This window comes from Vicugna pacos, chromosome 20 (genome assembly GCF_048564905.1).
Source record: "Vicugna pacos chromosome 20, VicPac4, whole genome shotgun sequence".
In the NCBI taxonomy this organism is placed as follows: Eukaryota; Metazoa; Chordata; class Mammalia; order Artiodactyla; family Camelidae; genus Vicugna; species Vicugna pacos.
Window position 1 is genome coordinate 26,584,867 of NC_133006.1, and position 19,610 is coordinate 26,604,476.

The window sequence follows — 19,610 nt, forward strand, 5'->3', positions numbered from 1 at the left end:
ACTGAGAAGAAACAGGCGATCTACGGTAATCGAAAAAATTCCTAAGACAGTTGTTTCCAACTGTACCAAAAATGTAGAAATATAGCGTGAAAATAAATGTCAAAGTTTAAAGTTACTTAGCTTAAAGTGAGGTAATAAAGGCAAGAATTTCGTAGCCAATATCGCTGCAGTGCTTCGTATTGGAAACGATCAAATCACACCCAGGTTAGCCACTAAAGCGGATCAGAAATTACTCTTCCTTCTACTTGGTTAAACAAAAACAGAAACAAAAACACCAGAAAACAACTGAAACGGGAAAACATGGTGATAAATAATTTTATTTACAATTTACTATTATCACTATCAGAAACCGGCTTTTTAGCTAGATCTTCCATTAACATGTTTCCTTTCTATTGAGACCTGTTTCCCCTGAATTTGATTTAGATGTTTCTAAGACTTTCTACGCTGCCCCACCTTTTGGCTTCCCCTGCTTGCAGTAAATCCAGGGCTGCAAGCTGCACGTGGTAAGCTGGCAAACAAAAAGCGCACAAAGAAAGTAATTTGTTTTTCTCACTCTGGTATTGAGGAGGAAATCTCCTGAAGACCTATTCACTCTTTTATTTTTACTTCCCCAATTTAGCACGTGTAGCAATGTTTAGAATAATAGCTAACATGCTTTATATGTATTATTTTATTTAATCATAAAACCCTACCTGATGGTTTGTTTGTGTTTGTTTTTTCCACTCCATTTTATAGAAAAGAAAACCAGAGAACATGAGACAAGGCCTTTTCCCTCAAATCCCTAACATGTAAATTGTGTAGCCAGGATAATGATTAAAGCAATCTGGCTTAAATCTGAATCCTTCATAAGACTCCCGCTGGCTTTTGGTGGGCTGTTTTAGGAAAAAAAGAGAAAAGTTTGTTGTGATGTCTTCTAACTTTAGAAGCATGGGAAATAAAGCATTTTTTAAATGACTGAAGGAGAATGTTAAAATGAAAAAAAAGTTGATTCTCTTATATACATATATCTCTTATATATATATATCCATGGAGGAAGAGGAGAGAGAAAAATGAGAAAGAAAATTACAACTAGATTAAAGAAAAAATGGAAAAGGCAGAGATAGAGAGAAAAAGAGGCTGAGGGGGAAGAGTGGGGCAAAAGGAGAAATTTATCTGGAGAATGAGACAGTATTTTGGAGAGACAAAATATAGAAAAAGTAAATCATAGAGGGATTCAGTGATTGCTATTAGCTTTATCTATTTTTAATTGATATTAGCTTCACCATATCACCAACTTATTAATTTACTAGTTAACATTTTGATATATTTCCATTATAGATAAAGTTGAAAGCCACTGATTAAGAGCCAAAGCTGTAGAGTTAAATCAGTACCCAATAATTTTAGGGTCGACGATTTCTCTAAATTTACTCATATTTCAGCCAATCCATGAAATTTCACCCCAAAATTTGTTATAATGTCTGTGGGAGTGCCCTTTACCATGCTATTACTGCAAAATGAGCATATAATGGTCAAGGTGTGCTGGAAGTCAAATCTTCTACTATCTTGGGCCTCAAGATCTACTGGGAATTGAATCTTTGGCCATCTTGGTGCTCATTAATGGGTGTGCCCTGCCCCCTTCCCTCCTGTCTCAAAGGGAACAGGCAACTAATTTAAATGTAGTAACCATGAATAGAGGCTATAACCTCTACACAGGTGAACAGATCTATATAACACTGAAGAGTGGTGAGGACTGACCCAAACTAGAGTGTTCATTCCATACCTACGTGAATTTAGTAGAAATACACACAGTGTACAGGGCAGACAAAATAGTCCATGAGTTGTTTTAAATGAAAAAGATTCAGACTTGGTAAGGAGAGGCTTTTTTTGAAAGGATTGTTGATAGGAGGTGAAAGGGACTACTACATATGATCTGTAAGCTTCTCTTTGGCTGAAGCCAAAACAGATTATCTTAGGGAAGAGCAAACAAGACTAAAAACAATTGAGTATGACATAGGGACGGTAGGATGAAAAAATGGCTTGATTAGATATTAGGAAAACAGATAATGTTTTACCCCGAGTCCAGCCAACTATCAGAAGGGACCCTTAAGGAGGGGTAGTAAAGTGGTTCAGGCTGAGGGTGGGTCAAAGCTCTGGGACCTGGGGGGATAGAGAAAATGTAACTAAATTTTGGTTGACAAAATATATTGTTTCCATGTATTAGTTCAGGTTATCACTTTTGAGGCAAAGAATGGGAATTTGGGAGGGGTCTGTGTCTGGTTTTGTCCTAGATATACAAGGAGTTGCTGTTGTTTTTTAAATTTATTTTTTTAAATGTAGGTACTGAGGATTGACCCAATGACCTCTTGCACGCTAAGTAGGCACTCTACCACTGAGCTATATACCCTTCCCACCAGGAGCTGTTTTTTTTTTTTTTATCTTATCCAAATCATAGGTGAAAACAGTGCCTCCTTGCAGTAAATTATTTTTGGAATACAAAATGGGGGAGAATTTCTTTAATAATCACTATTTTCTAGGATCACAAGGCTCAGATTAAAGGTCAATAATGTTAGTTACAACTAAAGACATCTCCTTTAGACCTTGCTGGGTCTGATTTTTTAAAAAAAGTAAAATATTAAACACATTTGGTTTTATGTTAGGTGTATTATTAAGTCAAATTAATGAACTATAATTATTTATAGAAATATATGTTGGATACCATGAAAATTGTCTGTCTAGGCTCCTGAATCCCAATTGTTCTCAACTCCTCTGAGGCAGTGATCATTTGACAAAGAGGTGAAAGGTGTTACCTAGACCCCAGGATTGTTAATTTTAAAACAAAATTGACTACCACGCTCTTAATTAAATAGATTTCCCCATATGAATTGTCTCCAGACTCAAGAACAGTGATTTCTTCTTTTAGGATTACAAAAATGTAACTCCAAAATAATGGTAGATATTAACTCAAATAAAATATATGCTTAGTTATTGTCCTGTATGATTGTGGTCACCTGGAAGTTTTATATGTTTTCTTTTGTCTCCCTCAGAAAAGTATATGCTAGAGTTCTTGCATAGGTACAGTAGTTTATCTTTTAGATGTTTACATTTTTTTATAAAGCAATAGAATATGTGTAATAAAAATATGCATTAAAAGTGCTCCTCTTATTTGAAGATAAATTATGCATATATTTATATAATAACAATAAATAAAAAATAATATGAGAGGAACACATGCCTGGGGAATGTTTACCGAGAACAAGTTAGCAATATTAATAGCAGACACAGTTTTAAGCTAAAAGTATTAGGGATAGAGAGGGACACTGTAAAAACTTATTTCCAATATAGAAAACAAGATATTCTGGATACAAAGCCATCTTGAAGGAAAACACCTAAAGACCAGATAAAGTACAACAAAACAGTAGCACATCATTGCCCAGCTAAGAAGAAACTGAGAAAATGCCTTGAAATATGCAAAGCAATGAAAAACCTAGGCGCTGAAACCAGAGAAATAAACACACTTGACTGGGTTCTCTGGGGCAACCATCATTATCAAGATTCTGAACTATGTCAATTAATATCTGCTCCTTGGGGAAGAGGATTCGAAACCCTTAAACTAAACCCAGGACCCTGGAAGAAAGGATAGGTTAGAATAAGGTTAATCTAGCAAAGGTTCCCAAGAAGAAAACCTGTCTGTCTCCGCAGAACTCTGTCGAGGAGGACAAAGGCAATTTGCCACTGGGATTGAACCACTAACATAGAATCTGGGGTTTCAAGGAAAGGGTTGTGAAATTAGTGATGCAGGTTCAGAGCGCCTCCTAGTGCTCTGTGAAGGCAAAGGTAAACCCCTTCAGGAGGGAAGCATCTTGAATTCAAGTTCTCTAGATTCATACAGATTATGATTTATTTATTCAGCAATTATTTACTGAGCACCTATTACTTACCAGGCACTCTACTAGGAACTTGGGATTACCACGTATAAGCTTATAATAAATGGTAACAAACAGAAGAGGAAAACAGACACTGGAGAGTCAGGCTTTCAGATAAACAGGAGCCTTAGATCCCTTTGCTCTGTCCTAGGAATTTCAGATATTGAAATGATAAGAAACAGTAAGGTAACTATTTACTGAAAGGTTAAAGAAATAAAGATGGAATAATACAATCAAGGAACAAGGGAAAATCTAAGTAGGGTAATCAAAAAATAAAACAGAACTTCTAGAAATAAAAAAAACCCTACACTCCACAGTAACCAAATAAAGATCTACTGATAAGATGTAACATTCAAGACCTTGTATGCACCTGACCACTCAACCACTACGTAAGGCAATAAATGACAGAATTGGGAGAACTTCAAGTTTATGATTGTAGGGCAAACTTTCAATATAGTACTCAAAAATTCACATAACAAGCAAAGAACAATGTGCATGGTTACAGAATATTTGAACAACACAATGAGTAAACTTGATCTATGATTCCTGCACTTAATACGTAGAGAATAACCAATTTTTGAAAGCACACATTTAATCATTTCAAAAATTCAACCTTGGTTTCAGAAAAAGTTACAATAGATACCAGAATCAGTTTCATAAACACTGTACTCTTTTTCATCATCTAAAGAGAAATAAAAAAGGTTATTTTAAAGATAGTAAAACTAAAACAATCTTCCCATATTACTGGATACTAAAAGCAGACCTCTAAATTTCATGGATTAGAATGAATATCATTAAGGGAAACTTATATTCTGAGACAAATCTCTGAGAATAATACATGTGAAAATTATAGGATGTATCTGAAGTGGTACTGAAATGGAAATATACAATATTAGACGTATGTATGAAGGAAAAGAAACACCAAAGACATGTGAACTAGGTATTTATCAAAAAAAAAAAGCTAGAAAAAGAACAAGAGAATAAATCAAAATAAAGCAGATAAAGTTGGACTTAGAATTCTTAGAATGTGTTGCACTCTTGTGAATGATGCCTGGTTTTTCTTTTTCAATTCAAGATAGGTCTCTGCTAATGTATAGAAAGGCCATAATTTCTTATGTGGTTTTCATCTATCCATCAATCCTGTTGAGCTCTATTAGATCTAATTGTTTATAGGTTCTCATGGATTTGTATGTTGACATATTATTCTCAATGTCAATTTTTGAAATTTAAAAGGAACAATTAATTAAATAGAAAAACTGGAGATGATCCATAAATCACAAGCTTGTTCTTTGAAAAGTCTCATGATAATAGGCAAACCTCTAGAAAGACTAGTTAAGGAAAAAAAGTGTGTGGGAGGGAGAGGAAAATAAGTTATAGGAATAAAAAAGGGAAATTAGCTACCAAAAGGTAGATAGAAAGAATCATGAGAATGCTATGAACAACCTTTAGAAAAAAATTAATCTTAATAGAAAACGATAATTTAAAGAAAAAGAATAGGCTGAGAAAACAAAGTATGATTAAGGAAATATGATAGGGGGTTTAAAAATGTATCTTTCCTATATTCTTCAACCCAAAGAATTCCAAGCAAAGTTGGGTTTTATAGGTTTTAGTGAAATTTAAGTAATTGATAATCCCTATTTTACATGAGCTGTTTCAATAGAAAAATAGCTATCCTTTTTTTCTTCTCAAGTGCTATAACTTCACCTAAACTTAACAGGAACAACACACACACAAAGAAACAGATTGAGAGAAAATTATAGCCTCAGCTTACTTACAAATTAAAAAAAAAATAAAGCTCTATTTTAAATGTAAACAAATGGAAAGCAAGAGACCAAACTGTTTAAAAAACAATAGTATGTCTTGTAGGGTTTATCCAAGAATGCTTCCATGTGTTTTACATCACAAATTTAAGATATTAATAGATAAAAACTGTTATCTTCTCCAAGGATACTGGGAAAGTATTTGCTAGAATATAATGCTCCTTCATCACAAACATTTTCAACAGACTAGAACGAGAAGTAGTAGCTACTTACTTCATAAGGAGTAGCTACAGTGAGCTTAACATTTAATGGTATAATTTTAGAAGACTGCCCAAAGAGCCAAAAGAAAGACAAAAATTCTGTGGTATCACTCCTATTCTGCATGGCACCAAGGGTTCTGCCAATACAATGAGACAAGGACAAGAAATGAGAAGGGTAAGAATTCAATAAGAAAAGATGTTATATTTATTCTTTGAAAATAATATGTCATTGTAAAAAATCCAGGAGAATCTATAACAATTAGCTCTAATAAGCTCAACAGGGTTGGTGAATAAATGCGCACCACAAAACAATAATTCATGACCTTTTCTATACATTAGCAAGCAATGATCTATCTAGAATCGAAATAAATAAAACAGACATCATTCACAACAGTATAACACATTCTAAGGGTTCTAAGCCCAAGGGAATGTACTCCAGATCTCTAGGAATAAAACTATGAAGTGCTGTTAAAGGATATGAAACAAGACTCACCTAAATTAAGTGATGTATGCTGTATTATTTTTATGTTGGGGATGTCTCAATATGCTAAAATGTCCATACATTTAAAAATAACCTAAAATTTCAATGTTATGCCACAAAGACTCACTGGATTTTTTGATAAAGCACTGTAAAATTCATGTTGATGAGCAAAAATAGTCAAGATGATTCTTAAAAAACTAACAAACAAAGACAAAACAGAAAAGGAAAAAGATAAAAGGAATAGGTCTTGACTTGGGGTAGGCTTTGTAAGAGGGGTCATCCTAGGCCTTGAGCTGTTACAAAGTATGCTAGTGTAGTATAATAGTGTTTGTTCAAGACTTGTTCAACTTTGTTAAAGGCCAAGTGGAGAAGAGGGCTCAGGGTAGCCTGTCTAGAGTTAAGTGGTTATTTTACCTGCTGTTTTTTGGATTAATTGTTTAGAGGTATCTCAAGATAGTATCTTTAGTGTAATGGTTTTTAGGTCAGGGACCCTGGAGCTAACCAGGCTGGGTTAGAATTCCCTCCGCCATATATATATATCTATATCTTTCTTTCTTTTTTTGCCGGGGGAGGTAATCATGTTCATTTATTTACTTACTTTTTAATGGAGGTACTAGGGATTGAACCCAGGACCTTGTACATCCTAAGCATGCACCCTACCACTGTGCTATGTACCCTCTGCCATATATTAGCTGGGTAACATTGGGTAAATTATTTTGAACTTTGGGTAATTCATACATGCAGGTAAAGTTGGGATAACAGTTCACAGATGTGTTATGGGAATTAAACGAGTTAACATCTAGAAAGCACTTGAAAATTTGCCTGGGTGTTTATTTACCATTAAAAAAATCTTTTTTTAAGTAAGTAGAAACAACTGAAAACGGGTCCGTGCTACCCGCACTCAAGCCTGCATTATCTTCTGTGGGTCCTGCGCATCTGCCGTTCTGGATCCCTTCCTCCATAAAAATAATAACAAAAAGGATATTATTACTAAAATTATATAAAAATCAAAACATCAATATATTAGAATGTTTCCGTCGACCTAAAAGTTTAGAAGAAATTCAAGTATCTTCTCGAGCCTCTAAAAGTACCCTGGGTCGTAGACCCTGTGTCCGCTATGCCTAATGGATGCAGGCTCTGCGTGCATCCACGTATACACGCACTTAATACTCACACAAAGTGCCCGATAAAAGTGCTGACAATAAGCAGAGGTGGTGCAAGGCAGGCCTCCTGGGGATTAGCTATGAAGGAAATGGCAACTCAGAAAAAAGTTGGGAGAGGAGGAGAAAAACCAATGAGGAGGTGAGGAGGGGGGCTGTTGCCTTGCTTCTTGGTCTTCAGACTGCTCGGTTCTCTGTCTTTATCTGCGAATGACCCGGCGCATCGTTCGGACTCTCCGGCGTCCTGTGGCTACTGGAAGAGAGAGGCTGGGCCGGCAGAGTCTGCGCACTAGCAGGGGCGGCCACAGGGAAACCTCGCGGGTTCAAACTGCAGGCCGGAGGGGAGGAGCACGTATGGCGTTACCCTGTGTATACGTAGCTTGCGGCTCTGCGGGGAGCGGAGGGACGCGTGGCTGAGCGAGACGCCCCAATGAGGGAGCCGGCATTGAGGGGCGTGACAGGAGGGCCCAATGAGGGAGCCGGCATGGAGGGGCGTGGCAGAACGGCCCAATGAGGGAGTCGGCGTGTGGGCCGTGGTTACTAGGAGCCGGCAGAGGCGGGGCGTATAGGGCCCACTTTGTACTTTGCACCCCAGCATGGCCGCACAGGGGAGGAGGTGCTAATTTTCAGTACTCACTTCCAGTTTAAACCTCAGTGTATTTTTTCGGTTTTGTGCAGCTGTTTGGTAGTATCATCTCAGGGAAACCCCATGTCCTAAAGCACAGTTCTCCAAGTGTTATCCCTGGACCGGCAGCATCAGCATCAGCATCAGCATCACCTTCATAATTTAGAAATCCAAATGTTTGGATCCTCCTCCAGTTGTAGTGAATCAGAACACTGTGACGTGGGGCCCTCAGAGTGATCTCAAAGCGATCTTTTTAAAAAATCCTTCAGGTGATTTTAGCGTACACTTAAGTTTGAAACTGCTTCAAAATATTGTGTTCCCCTTAATTCGGATGTTGAAGTGCAACCTCACAGTGGGCACAGTGGTTATAGTCACTTAATGGTAACCTCAAATGACTTCTCACTCTGAGACATTTTTGAGCCTCTGTGTGTGTGTGTGTGTGTGTGTGTTTAACTGCACATATTTTTTCTTTTCCCAACATATACACCCCTTCCTTTCCTTTGTTCCAGGCACAGGAATGTCAGGAGATATGCCTTGTTCACTGCCAGGAACAGAAGACCTTGTCACCAGATTACCCTGTACACCACTGTGATTGTATCAAAGAAGAAAGGAATGCAGCCCTGCGTCATATTCCAAGTACTGTTCCTTGGATTTTCAGTATAAAACTCCCTACCACTCTTCCCCAAACCGGCTTCGCACTCCTGAGGCAGTAGCCCACTGTGACCCCCTTTGTCTGGCAAAGAAATAAAGCTATTCTTTCCTCTTCCCCAAAATTCTGTGTCTCTGAACCTTGATTAGATACCAGGGTACAGGAAACAGGATTTGGCAACAGAAGGTGACCTCTCAAATGTCAGCTTAGCTAAACTAACTCGTTTGATTCAAGATTGTTACCAAAGGCAAAATAGTGCTTAGGCCTTATCTACTGAGAAATTAATACCAAAAAATAAAACGAAAAAATAAATAAATTGTATGTCTAGAAGGGGGAGAGATCTTAGGAGAAGGATTTGAATCAACAATGAATGAGGCATTCCAATTATCCACAGATTTTATTAATTATAGCATCTCATTTACAGATGTCTTGCCATCCTTTCATTCAGGCTTTCCCCAGCAAAGGTAGGTAGTCCACCGTAAATAATGAATTCCTGTAATTAGGCCTGGAACAGAAGTAAATTCTATTTATTTAATTCAAATATAAATACAATGAAAAAGCTAAAACACCTTGTTTATGCTCTTCCACTCAGGTAATGATCACCTTTTGATAAATCAATGTGCAGTAAATCAGATGGATAGGATTTGGGTGGGATATACAGACTAATGAATCATCTCAGGCAGATTGGACATCATACTTCATAACTTCTCTAGCCAGATTCTCATTTTCACTTTCTGCTTGCATTCAGTTCTTCTTGCACTCATATCGCTCCCCTGACTGAAGAAATAAAAAAGGTTTATATGTTAGGTGCCATTTTGCCATTAGCACTAATATTTGCTACACAATGAAGAGGGATCTGTTTACATATGCTTGTATAATGTGCTACAAGGAATCTCCCCTCCAGTGTTATGCACACTTTAGTCATTACTAACATGAACAGATAATGACTTAAATCATACTCAGTCAAGAGAAATTCCTGAATAATGTAATCTTTGTTCTAAATCCCCAAATCACCCCTTGGGGTAGAATTCAAATAGATCAAAAGCTTATATTCTCTCTCTTAATTTTTGATCTGAAAGGAATTAGCTTCTCTGATTTTCATTTTAATTTAGTGACTAAGGAAAATACAACTGCCAAGTGCTTACTAAATGTCCATAACTTTTTAAGAGCTTTACACAAATGATTTCTTCTTTAAAAAAAACAAAACGGTTTCAATTTTTGTTAAACTTTAAAAAATATTTTTTCTTCTTAATTTTTGAGGGCATAATTAGGTTTGTTTGTTTGTTTAATGGATGTACTGGGGATTGAAACCCACTCTACCACTAAGCAATATACCCTCCCCTCTTTACATTAATTATCTTAGTCCTTAAAATAACTCTAAGTAGTGTATGATTTTTATTCTCATTTTATAGATGAAGAAAGTAAGATCCAGAAAGGCTGAGTCACTCATTCAGTTGAATATTCTCAAAAATCAGCCCTGTGCTCTATCTTTATTGTTATAGACATATATGTATTTCAATTAATTGATCACATCGTGCTGCAAATACTTACTGAAAGTCTAGTCTGTGTCTGGAACAGCCAAGGTATTACAGAGTCAGTGGTAAAAAATACTAACCCTGCCCCAATGGAGATTAACAGTCTTGACAATGGGAAGGGGAAACAAAAAAATAAATTTATGTCAATTAGTACTAAGTATAATGAAGAAGAATGAATAGAGCAAGTTAAAAAATGTGGAGAGGTGACATTTTACATCTACTGGTCAGAGAACATCTCCCAGATATGATATCATTTTAATCAATTCAGTCAACCGAAAACCCAAGAAATGTGGAGAATACTTCTGTTGTGTTACAAGTCTTATACCTGGCGAAAATACTAAATATATCACAAGGTCAATCTAGCCATCTCCCTCTTTTCTTTTCCTGTCTCTCTCCCATCACAATCCGCTATAGGCTTCTCTTTGGTCTCCAAGCCCTTTCTCTCCCTTCTGTAGTAGCAGTTTACTTGTTCCATTCTTTTTCTGAGTCCTCAATTTCTCTCACCTTTCTTTTTCTCCCATGATCCTCCTCCTTCTTTTCTTAAAAAATAGCCATAATATGGCTGCGATACTTGTATTGTTTTGTATTTATAAAACACAACTTAACATTCACTGTTAAAAACTTAAATAAAATCCTAAAGCATAACTCCTTTACTTTTCTACAATTCCTGTTCTCTGTGCATGGCAGATTTCATCGTTTATGAAAGGGAAAGCCAAGTGCCGCTTTTCATGTCAAGAAACAGCCTTTTCTTCTATGTAGCACTAAATGCCCATGCCACCAACATGAAGGTGAAGAACACCTACATTCCCCCAATGTTGACCTTCACCTTTCCTAAGTCTTCTTTTCCTGCACCTAGGGTTTGGAGGGCAGTTGGGAGTACAAATCAAGAAGACTGCTGATGCTGTTATCTGAATAAAGTATGAAAAATAGTCTTCCATCAGAAATCTCATTATCTCTGGGTCCACAGTTGACCTAAATATACAAAACTGTGATAGTACAATCATAAAAAAGCAAATAGTTGTAGAACTCAAGTTATGGTCACTGATAGAATATATAGTTCAAAATTGGAAAAAAAAAAGTCATACTTACATATTTTCTTATGATTATGTTCAGAATTAACCTTATCGAAAGAAGTTTAGCCTTTGCCCTTTGCTGGAAGGTAACTTTTAGGCCCTTGGAATGTATGTTAAGAATATCTTTGTTTACCAGGGGGCCTTGAGCTAATAGTGATCATAGGTCTAATAGTCTAATGGACTAGTGGAATAGTATCATTCATGTTGGGGGCTTTAGGCCATGCTGTATCTGCACTACCTCCAGAGGACTGGAGACTAAAGATCAGCCACTCAGGTGGTCGATCATGTCTATGTGATAAAGGCCTAATAAAATGCTTAGGTGAGATTCCCTAGTTGGCAATATGCATTATGCTGTCACAAATTGTTGCAGGGAGGTGTTGTTAACGTTTCATAACTCCGCTGGCAAATGACTAGACTCTGCTTCATGTTGTCTCTTCCCTTTGCTGATTTTGCTTTGTGTCCTTTGGTCTAATAAACACTAACGTTGAGTATAATAGCTTTTGGTGAGTTCTGTGAGTCCTTCTATTAAATTATCTAATCCAAGGGTGGCTTTGGAGAGAACTCTGAACCCTGCAGTTGGTGTCAGATGTGAGTGCAGTCTTATGGACTGTTTCTAAGCATTGCACTGTGTCACAATAGTATTAATATTACTGTATCATGTTTATTACTCAAAAATTGGGATGAATTTTATTGCCTCCATTGAATGAATCTGGTAGTTCCCATAGAAGCCCGTCTGTTTACCTGCCTGTAGATTTGCAAAGAGTGATAAACACTTTTTTGGTTCTTATTGAAAGATAAAGGAAAATGAAAGCAGTTAAGTCTAAGCTTCCTTGACAGCCTTACAAACTTGAGGGCTTCAGGAATTCAAGGACGACCATATTTCTCTGAATCACCAGTGTCCATATAGATGACTAAGCCAGAGATAGTTAATGATTATCTTTTAAATGAATTGACATGTAAGTACTCTTTCCATCATTTATAAACAAAAAACTAGTGCCATGGTACAATTTACTAGGGCATTTTGACACACAAGAATCTCCTTATAAGCTTTCATGACTCAATTCTTTAGATTCTTCTTTAACTCTTAATCAGTTATCTTGCACTTTAAACATTGTAATTTTTTTTAGTATTTCTTAATCATCAGTTTCAATACCTATATTTTAAATAAATTTTTATGTTAGCTTTTTTCTCAGTTCATTGCTCTTGGTCATGGTTACTTGTTTCATGGTGTTTCTGGTTAATTTTGGTTGTGAAACTGCTCATTCTTTTTTTTTTTTTTTTTTGATATTTATCTGTGGAGGCCTAAAATGAAGCTTATTCTTTGAGAGAGGACTTGCATTTGCTTTTACCAGGTGCTCAGGGGCACTAAACCAGTCGGGGTTCTCTATATTAAATTCTCAGCCTAGGTGTTTTGAATCCCTGTGGTATTAATGCTGAAAGAAATGCATGTGAAGGCTGGCTTATAGTCCAAATTCTCAGTGGTGGAATCTACTTGTTCAGCACCAAGGGTCAGGGCAGATTTTGCAATCATCTGTGGTGAGTATGTGAGTGTTTATTTCTAGTTCATTTTGGTCTGATGTCTCAGCTTCACTGGGAAGAGTCCTTATCATGCTCCCTACCACGGACAGGTTTCACATAACACTCTTTAAAAATCAAAGCTCAGGTTTGGGTGAAAGCTAGCTGTGGTGTTTGGGGTTTCCCTGGGTCAAGCAGCTGGGAATGAGAGTTCCTTATTTCATAGTGGCTCTTCACAGTGTTTTGTAAATTTAAGTATTATTTTAGATTTTAATAGTCCATCCAAGTACCCACTTGCCCTATTATGGAAAATCTATCCCCATAATCCAGAGCACCTGTTTAGGATTCTCACCTTCTCCCAAACCCTAGGGTTTCTAAATTCATTCCTCTTAGCCAACAACACCCCCTTTCTAAACTCTCCACCTCAACCAGCCCTTGCCTTCCTTTCCACCCTCATCTACTTCGCAGTCTCCTTGGTGACCTCTGACCATTGATTCCTTTCCTCCAGGCCCCTCCCTCCCAGCCCCCTTTTCGAGATTCCAGAGATTTAACTTCCCCACAAATCTATTCCAGCAGCGAACACCCTTAAAGCTATCCTACATCGTGCAGTAAAACCACATCCAGCCAGAAGGGGCTTTTCTTCCCTTTCTACTTCCTCTCCTCCCTCAATGGTCGGGGACATCCGGGAAAGAGGAAAGGGTGCTGTAAAGGGGGCGTCAGTCCTGAGTCAAGACATCTTAACGGATTGAGGAGTGGGTTTCTGTCTTGTAACCCTGAGGACCTTAAATCTGAATGCTACCGAAGGACTATAAATTGAATAGGACTTTCAGAGAATCAAAGTATAGTAACTGACAAGATTGACTGGAAGGCGTGTCAAAGGCTTCCCGTTCTTCTCCCTCGGTGCCTTTAGGATAGAGTACAGGCTCCTTCCCCACCTTCCCCACCCGCTGCTCAGAGCCTCCAGCGGAAATTGGACCAATTTTCAAGAAAACAAACCAGAAAAACCTTTATAGTTATTTCTGTGATAACTCACATTGTCTTCAGCCTTTTTTTGTTCAGAAACACATGTCTACATACTTAGAAAAAGAGAATAAAAACGGAAAAGAAAAACTGAGCAGAATGAAGTAGTCAGAGCATGCTTTTGTGGTGAGTAAGCGGTGATCGCCAAATCCGGGATCAAAGGCAGGATCAACTTGCAGACCTACACACGGAAAGGAAAGCTGTACACTTGAAATGGCATTTTTAGTGTAAGTTAATATCTGGCTATGTAATACTACATAATTTATAGTTCTATGGGACTGTACTTGCCCGTAGTGAGCGCGCAGTTTATGGCACGTTGTCTAGGTTTCCTATAATTACTTCCTCCGTAAGTACATTAAAACATTAAAAAGTGGTAGTGGAGCTTTGAATTTAGCAGGACAAATCTGAAAAATCGCCTTTGCAATAAAAGGATACAACTCATTTACTGAAAACATGCATGGCTCTTAAAAGAGCCTTTGAGATTAGGTGTAAAAAACGCTTACTTGGCAAGTTTACTTGGAGCTGGTGTACTTGGTGACGGCCTTGGTGCCCTCGGACACAGCGTGCTTGGCCAGCTCCCCGGGCAGCAGTAGGCGCACGGCCGTCTGGATCTCCCGGGAAGTGATGGTCGAGCGCTTGTTGTAATGCGCCAGGCGCGACGCTTCACCCGCGATGCGCTCGAAGATGTCGTTGACGAACGAGTTCATGATGCCCATGGCCTTGGACGAGATGCCGGTGTCCGGGTGGACCTGCTTCAGCACCTTGTACACGTACACCGAGTAGCTCTCCTTGCGGCTGCGCTTGCGCTTCTTGCCGTCCTTCTTCTGCGCCTTGGTCACCGCCTTCTTGGAGCCCTTTTTCGGAGCCGGAGCGGACTTGGTCGGTTCAGGCATTGCAGCGCGGTAAGTTACAACAACGCTAACACCTGGAGAAATAATCACCCACCACAAGGCCACATTTATTTATAGATGCGGTATTCAAATAAGGCTAATAAGATTTCGCTCATGATTGGATTAATGTTATTGTGGCGTCACAAATGAGAGTGTAAATGATACTTGCAGGTCTACCTTTTCATTGGTTGTTTCGTTTCTTTGCTTTACCCAATCAGAAGGCGTAGACTAGACTACCCATAGCTAGTAGAAATAGACTAACATATCCAGCTGTTTCTGAAATGAAGGCAAGCAGGCAAAACTGAATTGCTTGCGAGTTTTGTTTATACCCGGTGGCAACTTTGTTAGCTACGAGTTATTTCCTGCATTGATTCTGGCTACCGGCACATAGGGGCCACGTTTATGTCCAGCTGGGGCGGGTAGTCAAGGCTGTGGTTTGTAAACGCTTTATCTGGCTTGCAGGTGCTAACCATTCGGAACCAACACCTTCGCCGTGCCAAGTTAGTAACCCTCTCAAAGCACTGCTGAATCTTATCTAAAGTCCTAGTAACTTTTGAGTGAAGTTTAAATTTTAAATTTTTTCTGCTACAGGTAAAGTTACATTTGGGTAACTCATCTAACAGACAGTATAGTGACGGAAAAGCCGGAAACGAGGACACGTTTGCCCTCTACACTTTTCTGTTAAGGCGACATGGGTGAACTACCGACTCCGTATCCTTTTTCTCAGGGCTCCGGAGGCCGAAACAAGGTATAATGCTCAACCCCGTTTCCCCATACACCGACGCTGAGAACCGCTCTCTAGAAAGCGCCTGCATATTCCAGGAGGCGCTGAGTTAAGAAGCACCTCGTATCCCAATCCCCGAAGGCCCGCCCATCACTGGCCGCCTCCTCCCGGCCACGCCCCCTTCCAGTGTGCAACAGCTCTTTTCCTGAGATCAGTGGGTGGCTCTGAAAAGAGCCTTTGGGTTGTGTTGAGCTTCGAAGCAGTTGGCCAAAGGAACTTCCTACTTCTTCTTGGCTGCCGCCTTCTTTGGCTTGGCTGCCTTGGGCTTGGCGGTCTTTGGTTTAGCCGCCTTGGGTTTCACCGCTTTGGCCTTCGCTGGGCTCTTGGGTGCTTTCTTAGGCTTGGCTGCTTTTGCCTTTTTCGGGCTCTTTGCTTTTTTGGCTCCTGCAGCCGCAGCAGGCTTCTTCGCCTTCTTTGGGGTCTTCTTGGCGCTCTTCTTGGGGGTGGCAGCCCCAGTCGCCTTCTTGGGCTTCTTAGCTCCTGCAGGCTTCTTGGGTTTGGCCGCGCCCGCCTTCTTGGCCTTGGGCTTGGCTTCACCAGTAGCTGCCTTCTTGTTGAGCTTGAAAGAGCCTGAGGCGCCAGTGCCCTTGGTCTGAACCAGGGTGCCCTTGCTCACCAGGCTCTTGAGACCCAACTTGATGCGGCTGTTGTTCTTTTCCACGTCGTAGCCAGCGGCCGCTAGCGCCTTCTTGAGCGCAGCCAAGGATACGCCACTGCGCTCCTTGGAAGCGGCGACAGCCTTGGTGATGAGCTCGGACACCGGGGGCCCAGACGCTTTACGCTTCGCTGCACCTGCAGACTTACGGGCCTTTTTCTTCACTGGCGTTTTCTCGGCAGGGGCCGGAGCAGCTGGTGCGGCGGGCGCAGTCTCGGACATGTTGAAGACAGGCGTGGGGAGAGCAATTCGAGCCGGAAGCAGAGGCACTGGCCGGGACTCGGGCCGCGGCGCTGCGCCCGCCCGTTTATATAGGGCGGAGCTGCGCCGTGATTGGTGCGCTGTCCAGCCCGCCTCGCTGGCAGCCTCAGAGTGTCCTCTCGGATCCCGAGTTGTGTTTGTTACACCTCAAAAAATGCCAAAAATATCAAAATTCTCTACACCGAATTGCCCGATTTTTCTCAGAAAATGATCCCCGAAGCCTCAGGCTTCACACAGGTCTCAAATTAGGAGGAAAGCACAAAACCTTATGCCAAAAACCAGCAATATTTCCCGCCGTGCTCGTCAAATTTCAACTCAGAGAAACAAAACTTTCTATTTTCTTCGTAAATTATAAACCGATCTTTAACTCTGGAGTTTTCTGACCCCTCAAGTATGATTCTCCAAGTGGTTAGGTTCTTATATGTCCAAGAACCATGTCACTGACATTAAGATTTTTATTACAAATCTGCGCTTAAGTGATGGAAGTAACACAGGCTCCTCGGAGAGTCCTGACTATTGAGCCGAGGGCATTTGAGTTCATCAAACTGGTTTAGTTTAATGCTAAACAGATTATTGACCATATGGGGTTAAATTTTGGACCCCTGGGACATCAATCTATGCAGCCATCGTTTTATTTCTGTCTACTGCATCAGGGTTTTTAAACAATTCCTTAGGATAATTCTTTTCCTTTCTGTTCCCAAGGGTTGGGGGCGGGGCTGTTGCTTCTCTTCCTCTGGACAACTGCTCCATGAGTTTAGATACTCTGAATTCAAGATATTTGGAAAAGGAGGGGGTCCAAAATAGTCAGGGCACACAGATGGAAAATGATTAATTTTCAAATAACATGAAGATGTCCATAAAGTCACTGGAAGTGGAGGCACACTTTGAAGTATTTGTCTGCTGTGTTACTGAATTCTTCTGGCTTGTGCTTCAGGATCAAATAGTATTATACTTTCTAGAAATGAAATTCAAGTGTTGATCATAAGAAGGAACTAAATGAGTAATATAGAGTATAACATATCTATTTCCATTACTAGAGAAACCCAGACTCTCCTATCACTAAATAACAGATGAATGACTACTCCACATAGCAAATATGGCTTCAGTCTTGAAGACTATGGCCCTATGCTTCCCAGAGCTCCACAAAAAAAGAAAACAGTTACGTGTAGGATTGAATGAAAAGTTCAGATTTCTATCTTAGAAGCCGAGCTTTGGAGGACCATCCAAGTTAAGTTCTTGTCCTATGAAGTCATCCTTTGCAAGTTCTCTGAAAATAGTGGTTTTGTTTAGGTAGTACACATTGGCAATCAACAAAGAGTACATGTTGGCAATGAAAACTCATCAAAGGAAATTATTCCTGGAAACTGGTCTGGATGGGATTCTCTTTTAAAACTGCAAGCCATTTGAAATAAAATACAATTTTAGCTGGTGCTATAAGGTGGTATGATACAATTCTGTGGGTGTGGCTGATTGTAACATAGCATTGGATATCACATTAAGTTTGGTTCCATTGCCTCAAATCTTCTCCATACACAACAGTCTCTACTATTGAAATAAAGGAGAATATATATCTTTGATACAACATTAATAAAATATTTCACAGTCTCATTTAAAATAATGCTGAATCTGGTATAAAAGAAATGTAAATTATCGTTTGTAAAGCCTTAATGTGTAAACATTTTTAAAGTAATTTTTGCATGCTAGTGAAAAATAAAATATACTCTTTGTATATATTAAAATAAAAAGAGAGGGGATAAGGTTCCAAAACAGACCAATTGATGGTTGCTAAGGAAACTGATTTTGTGGATACTTGATCCTAGAGTAGTGGAGTTATATTCATTTTCAATAACAAACAAAGCCACTCCCCTAAATAGTTGAAATTTTCAGAATACATTGAAGTTTCCTCTTAAATGCCTTGCTTTATTCTATGTATTCCATACTACTTCTGACTTGGCGCTATTTAGCTCTTTAAATTCTGTGTTCTTTTAACTCATGCTCATCTCCTACAGAGCATGGTGTTTTCTACAAATAAAACTATGACAGACTTAAAGAAAGCATTGAGGATCTGCCACTATTACATCAAGCATTTATTTGAAATAAGAGTAACAACAGAAGTTTCCATTTCTCTGATGATCTATCAGCTATATCAGAACTATTTAGGGTGTTCGTATGTGTTTGTTTATTTGTTTGTTTTAATGGAGATACTGCAATTTGAACCCAGGACCTTACACGTGCGCTCTAATACCATTGAGCTATATCCATCTCCCTGTACATGGGTTTTAAATGTAGATTCCAAAGTCTTTCACCAGATGATTGTGAATGGATAACTTCAGGGAGTCTCAGAATCTGAATATTTAACAAGGTCCTCAGGTGTCTCTGATGCCAGCCAGTTCTGTGAACCACTGCCATTCTTACTTGGATCTGACCAACAGGTCAAAAGTATCTCCTGTCATGAGTGTTCCTGTGGATTTCTGAATTGCCTGCAAGACCTTCAAAAAGAAGTCAGTGCTGGATATGACCACAAGTTGGGAAGATGGGGGCAGCAACACTATAATCCTGACTTCCTTGGATTCACAACCAACGGGGCAGTAGAGTGGGCTGGAGAAGAAGAAAGAAGAGTAACTGAAAAGGATCCTCTGCTTTGTTGTTCTCCATCTATAGCAGATAGATTGGACCTTGGTTGCCTGTGAACCACCAGAATTCCCCAGTACAGATTCCCACTTCTTGTCACATTTTATCATTCTTAATAAAAATTACGTTTTCCATTTATTGGCTGCTGGACTGTGTGCTACCTGCATTCTTACTCAGCAAAAAGTAAGATAGAGATATACTCTTATCCTGCTAGATGGTATACCCATTTTATATACAAGGAAATGGATTTACATAGGTTAAGAAATTCTCCTGTGAAGACTATTGGTAAGATGTGCATTCAAGATTCCAGCTCACATCTGTCTGACTTCAAAGTACATGCTTTTAACGAACAGTTTTTCTGGTTGCAGTTCTGAATAATCATTAAAGGCTGTGAAATCAATTTTGTAGC

The 19,610-nt window shown here is 39.2% G+C and overlaps 2 protein-coding genes and 1 long non-coding RNA gene across 5 annotated transcripts; 1 reads left to right on the forward strand and 2 right to left on the reverse strand.

Moving 5' to 3' along the window:
- Positions 1-9,215: 9,215 nt before the first annotated feature.
- Positions 9,216-15,069, reverse strand: LOC102533814 (histone H2B type 1-M). 3 transcript variants are annotated; one of them, XR_012062303.1, is made up of 3 exons: positions 14,484-15,069; positions 10,389-10,476; positions 9,551-9,614 (listed from the first exon to the last, which is right to left on the reverse strand). XR_012062303.1 is itself a non-coding variant. In XM_015251761.3 (2 exons), exon 1 carries the CDS (start codon positions 14,871-14,873, stop codon positions 14,493-14,495), a length of 381 nt encoding a protein of 126 aa, XP_015107247.1. In that variant the 5' UTR covers positions 14,874-15,069; the 3' UTR covers positions 9,216-9,614; positions 14,484-14,492. The 3 variants fall into 3 exon arrangements, 2 of the variants coding, with proteins under 2 accessions (XP_015107247.1, XP_031544125.1); XM_015251761.3 differs by lacking the exon at positions 10,389-10,476 and having other exon boundaries at positions 9,216-9,614; XM_031688265.2 differs by lacking the exons at positions 9,551-9,614; positions 10,389-10,476 and adding an exon at positions 12,708-14,161.
- A 215-nt stretch (positions 15,070-15,284) lies between these two features.
- Positions 15,285-19,339, forward strand: LOC140687778 (uncharacterized). Its single transcript, XR_012062304.1, has 3 exons — positions 15,285-15,370; positions 15,462-15,618; positions 19,003-19,339. It is a non-coding gene; the product is annotated as an uncharacterized lncRNA (long non-coding RNA).
- H1-4 (H1.4 linker histone, cluster member) lies at positions 15,831-16,593 on the reverse strand. Its single transcript, XM_006218927.4, has one exon. The coding sequence runs from the start codon at positions 16,529-16,531 to the stop codon at positions 15,875-15,877; it is 657 nt and encodes a 218-aa protein (XP_006218989.1). The 5' UTR covers positions 16,532-16,593; the 3' UTR covers positions 15,831-15,874.
- Positions 19,340-19,610: the final 271 nt, after the last annotated feature.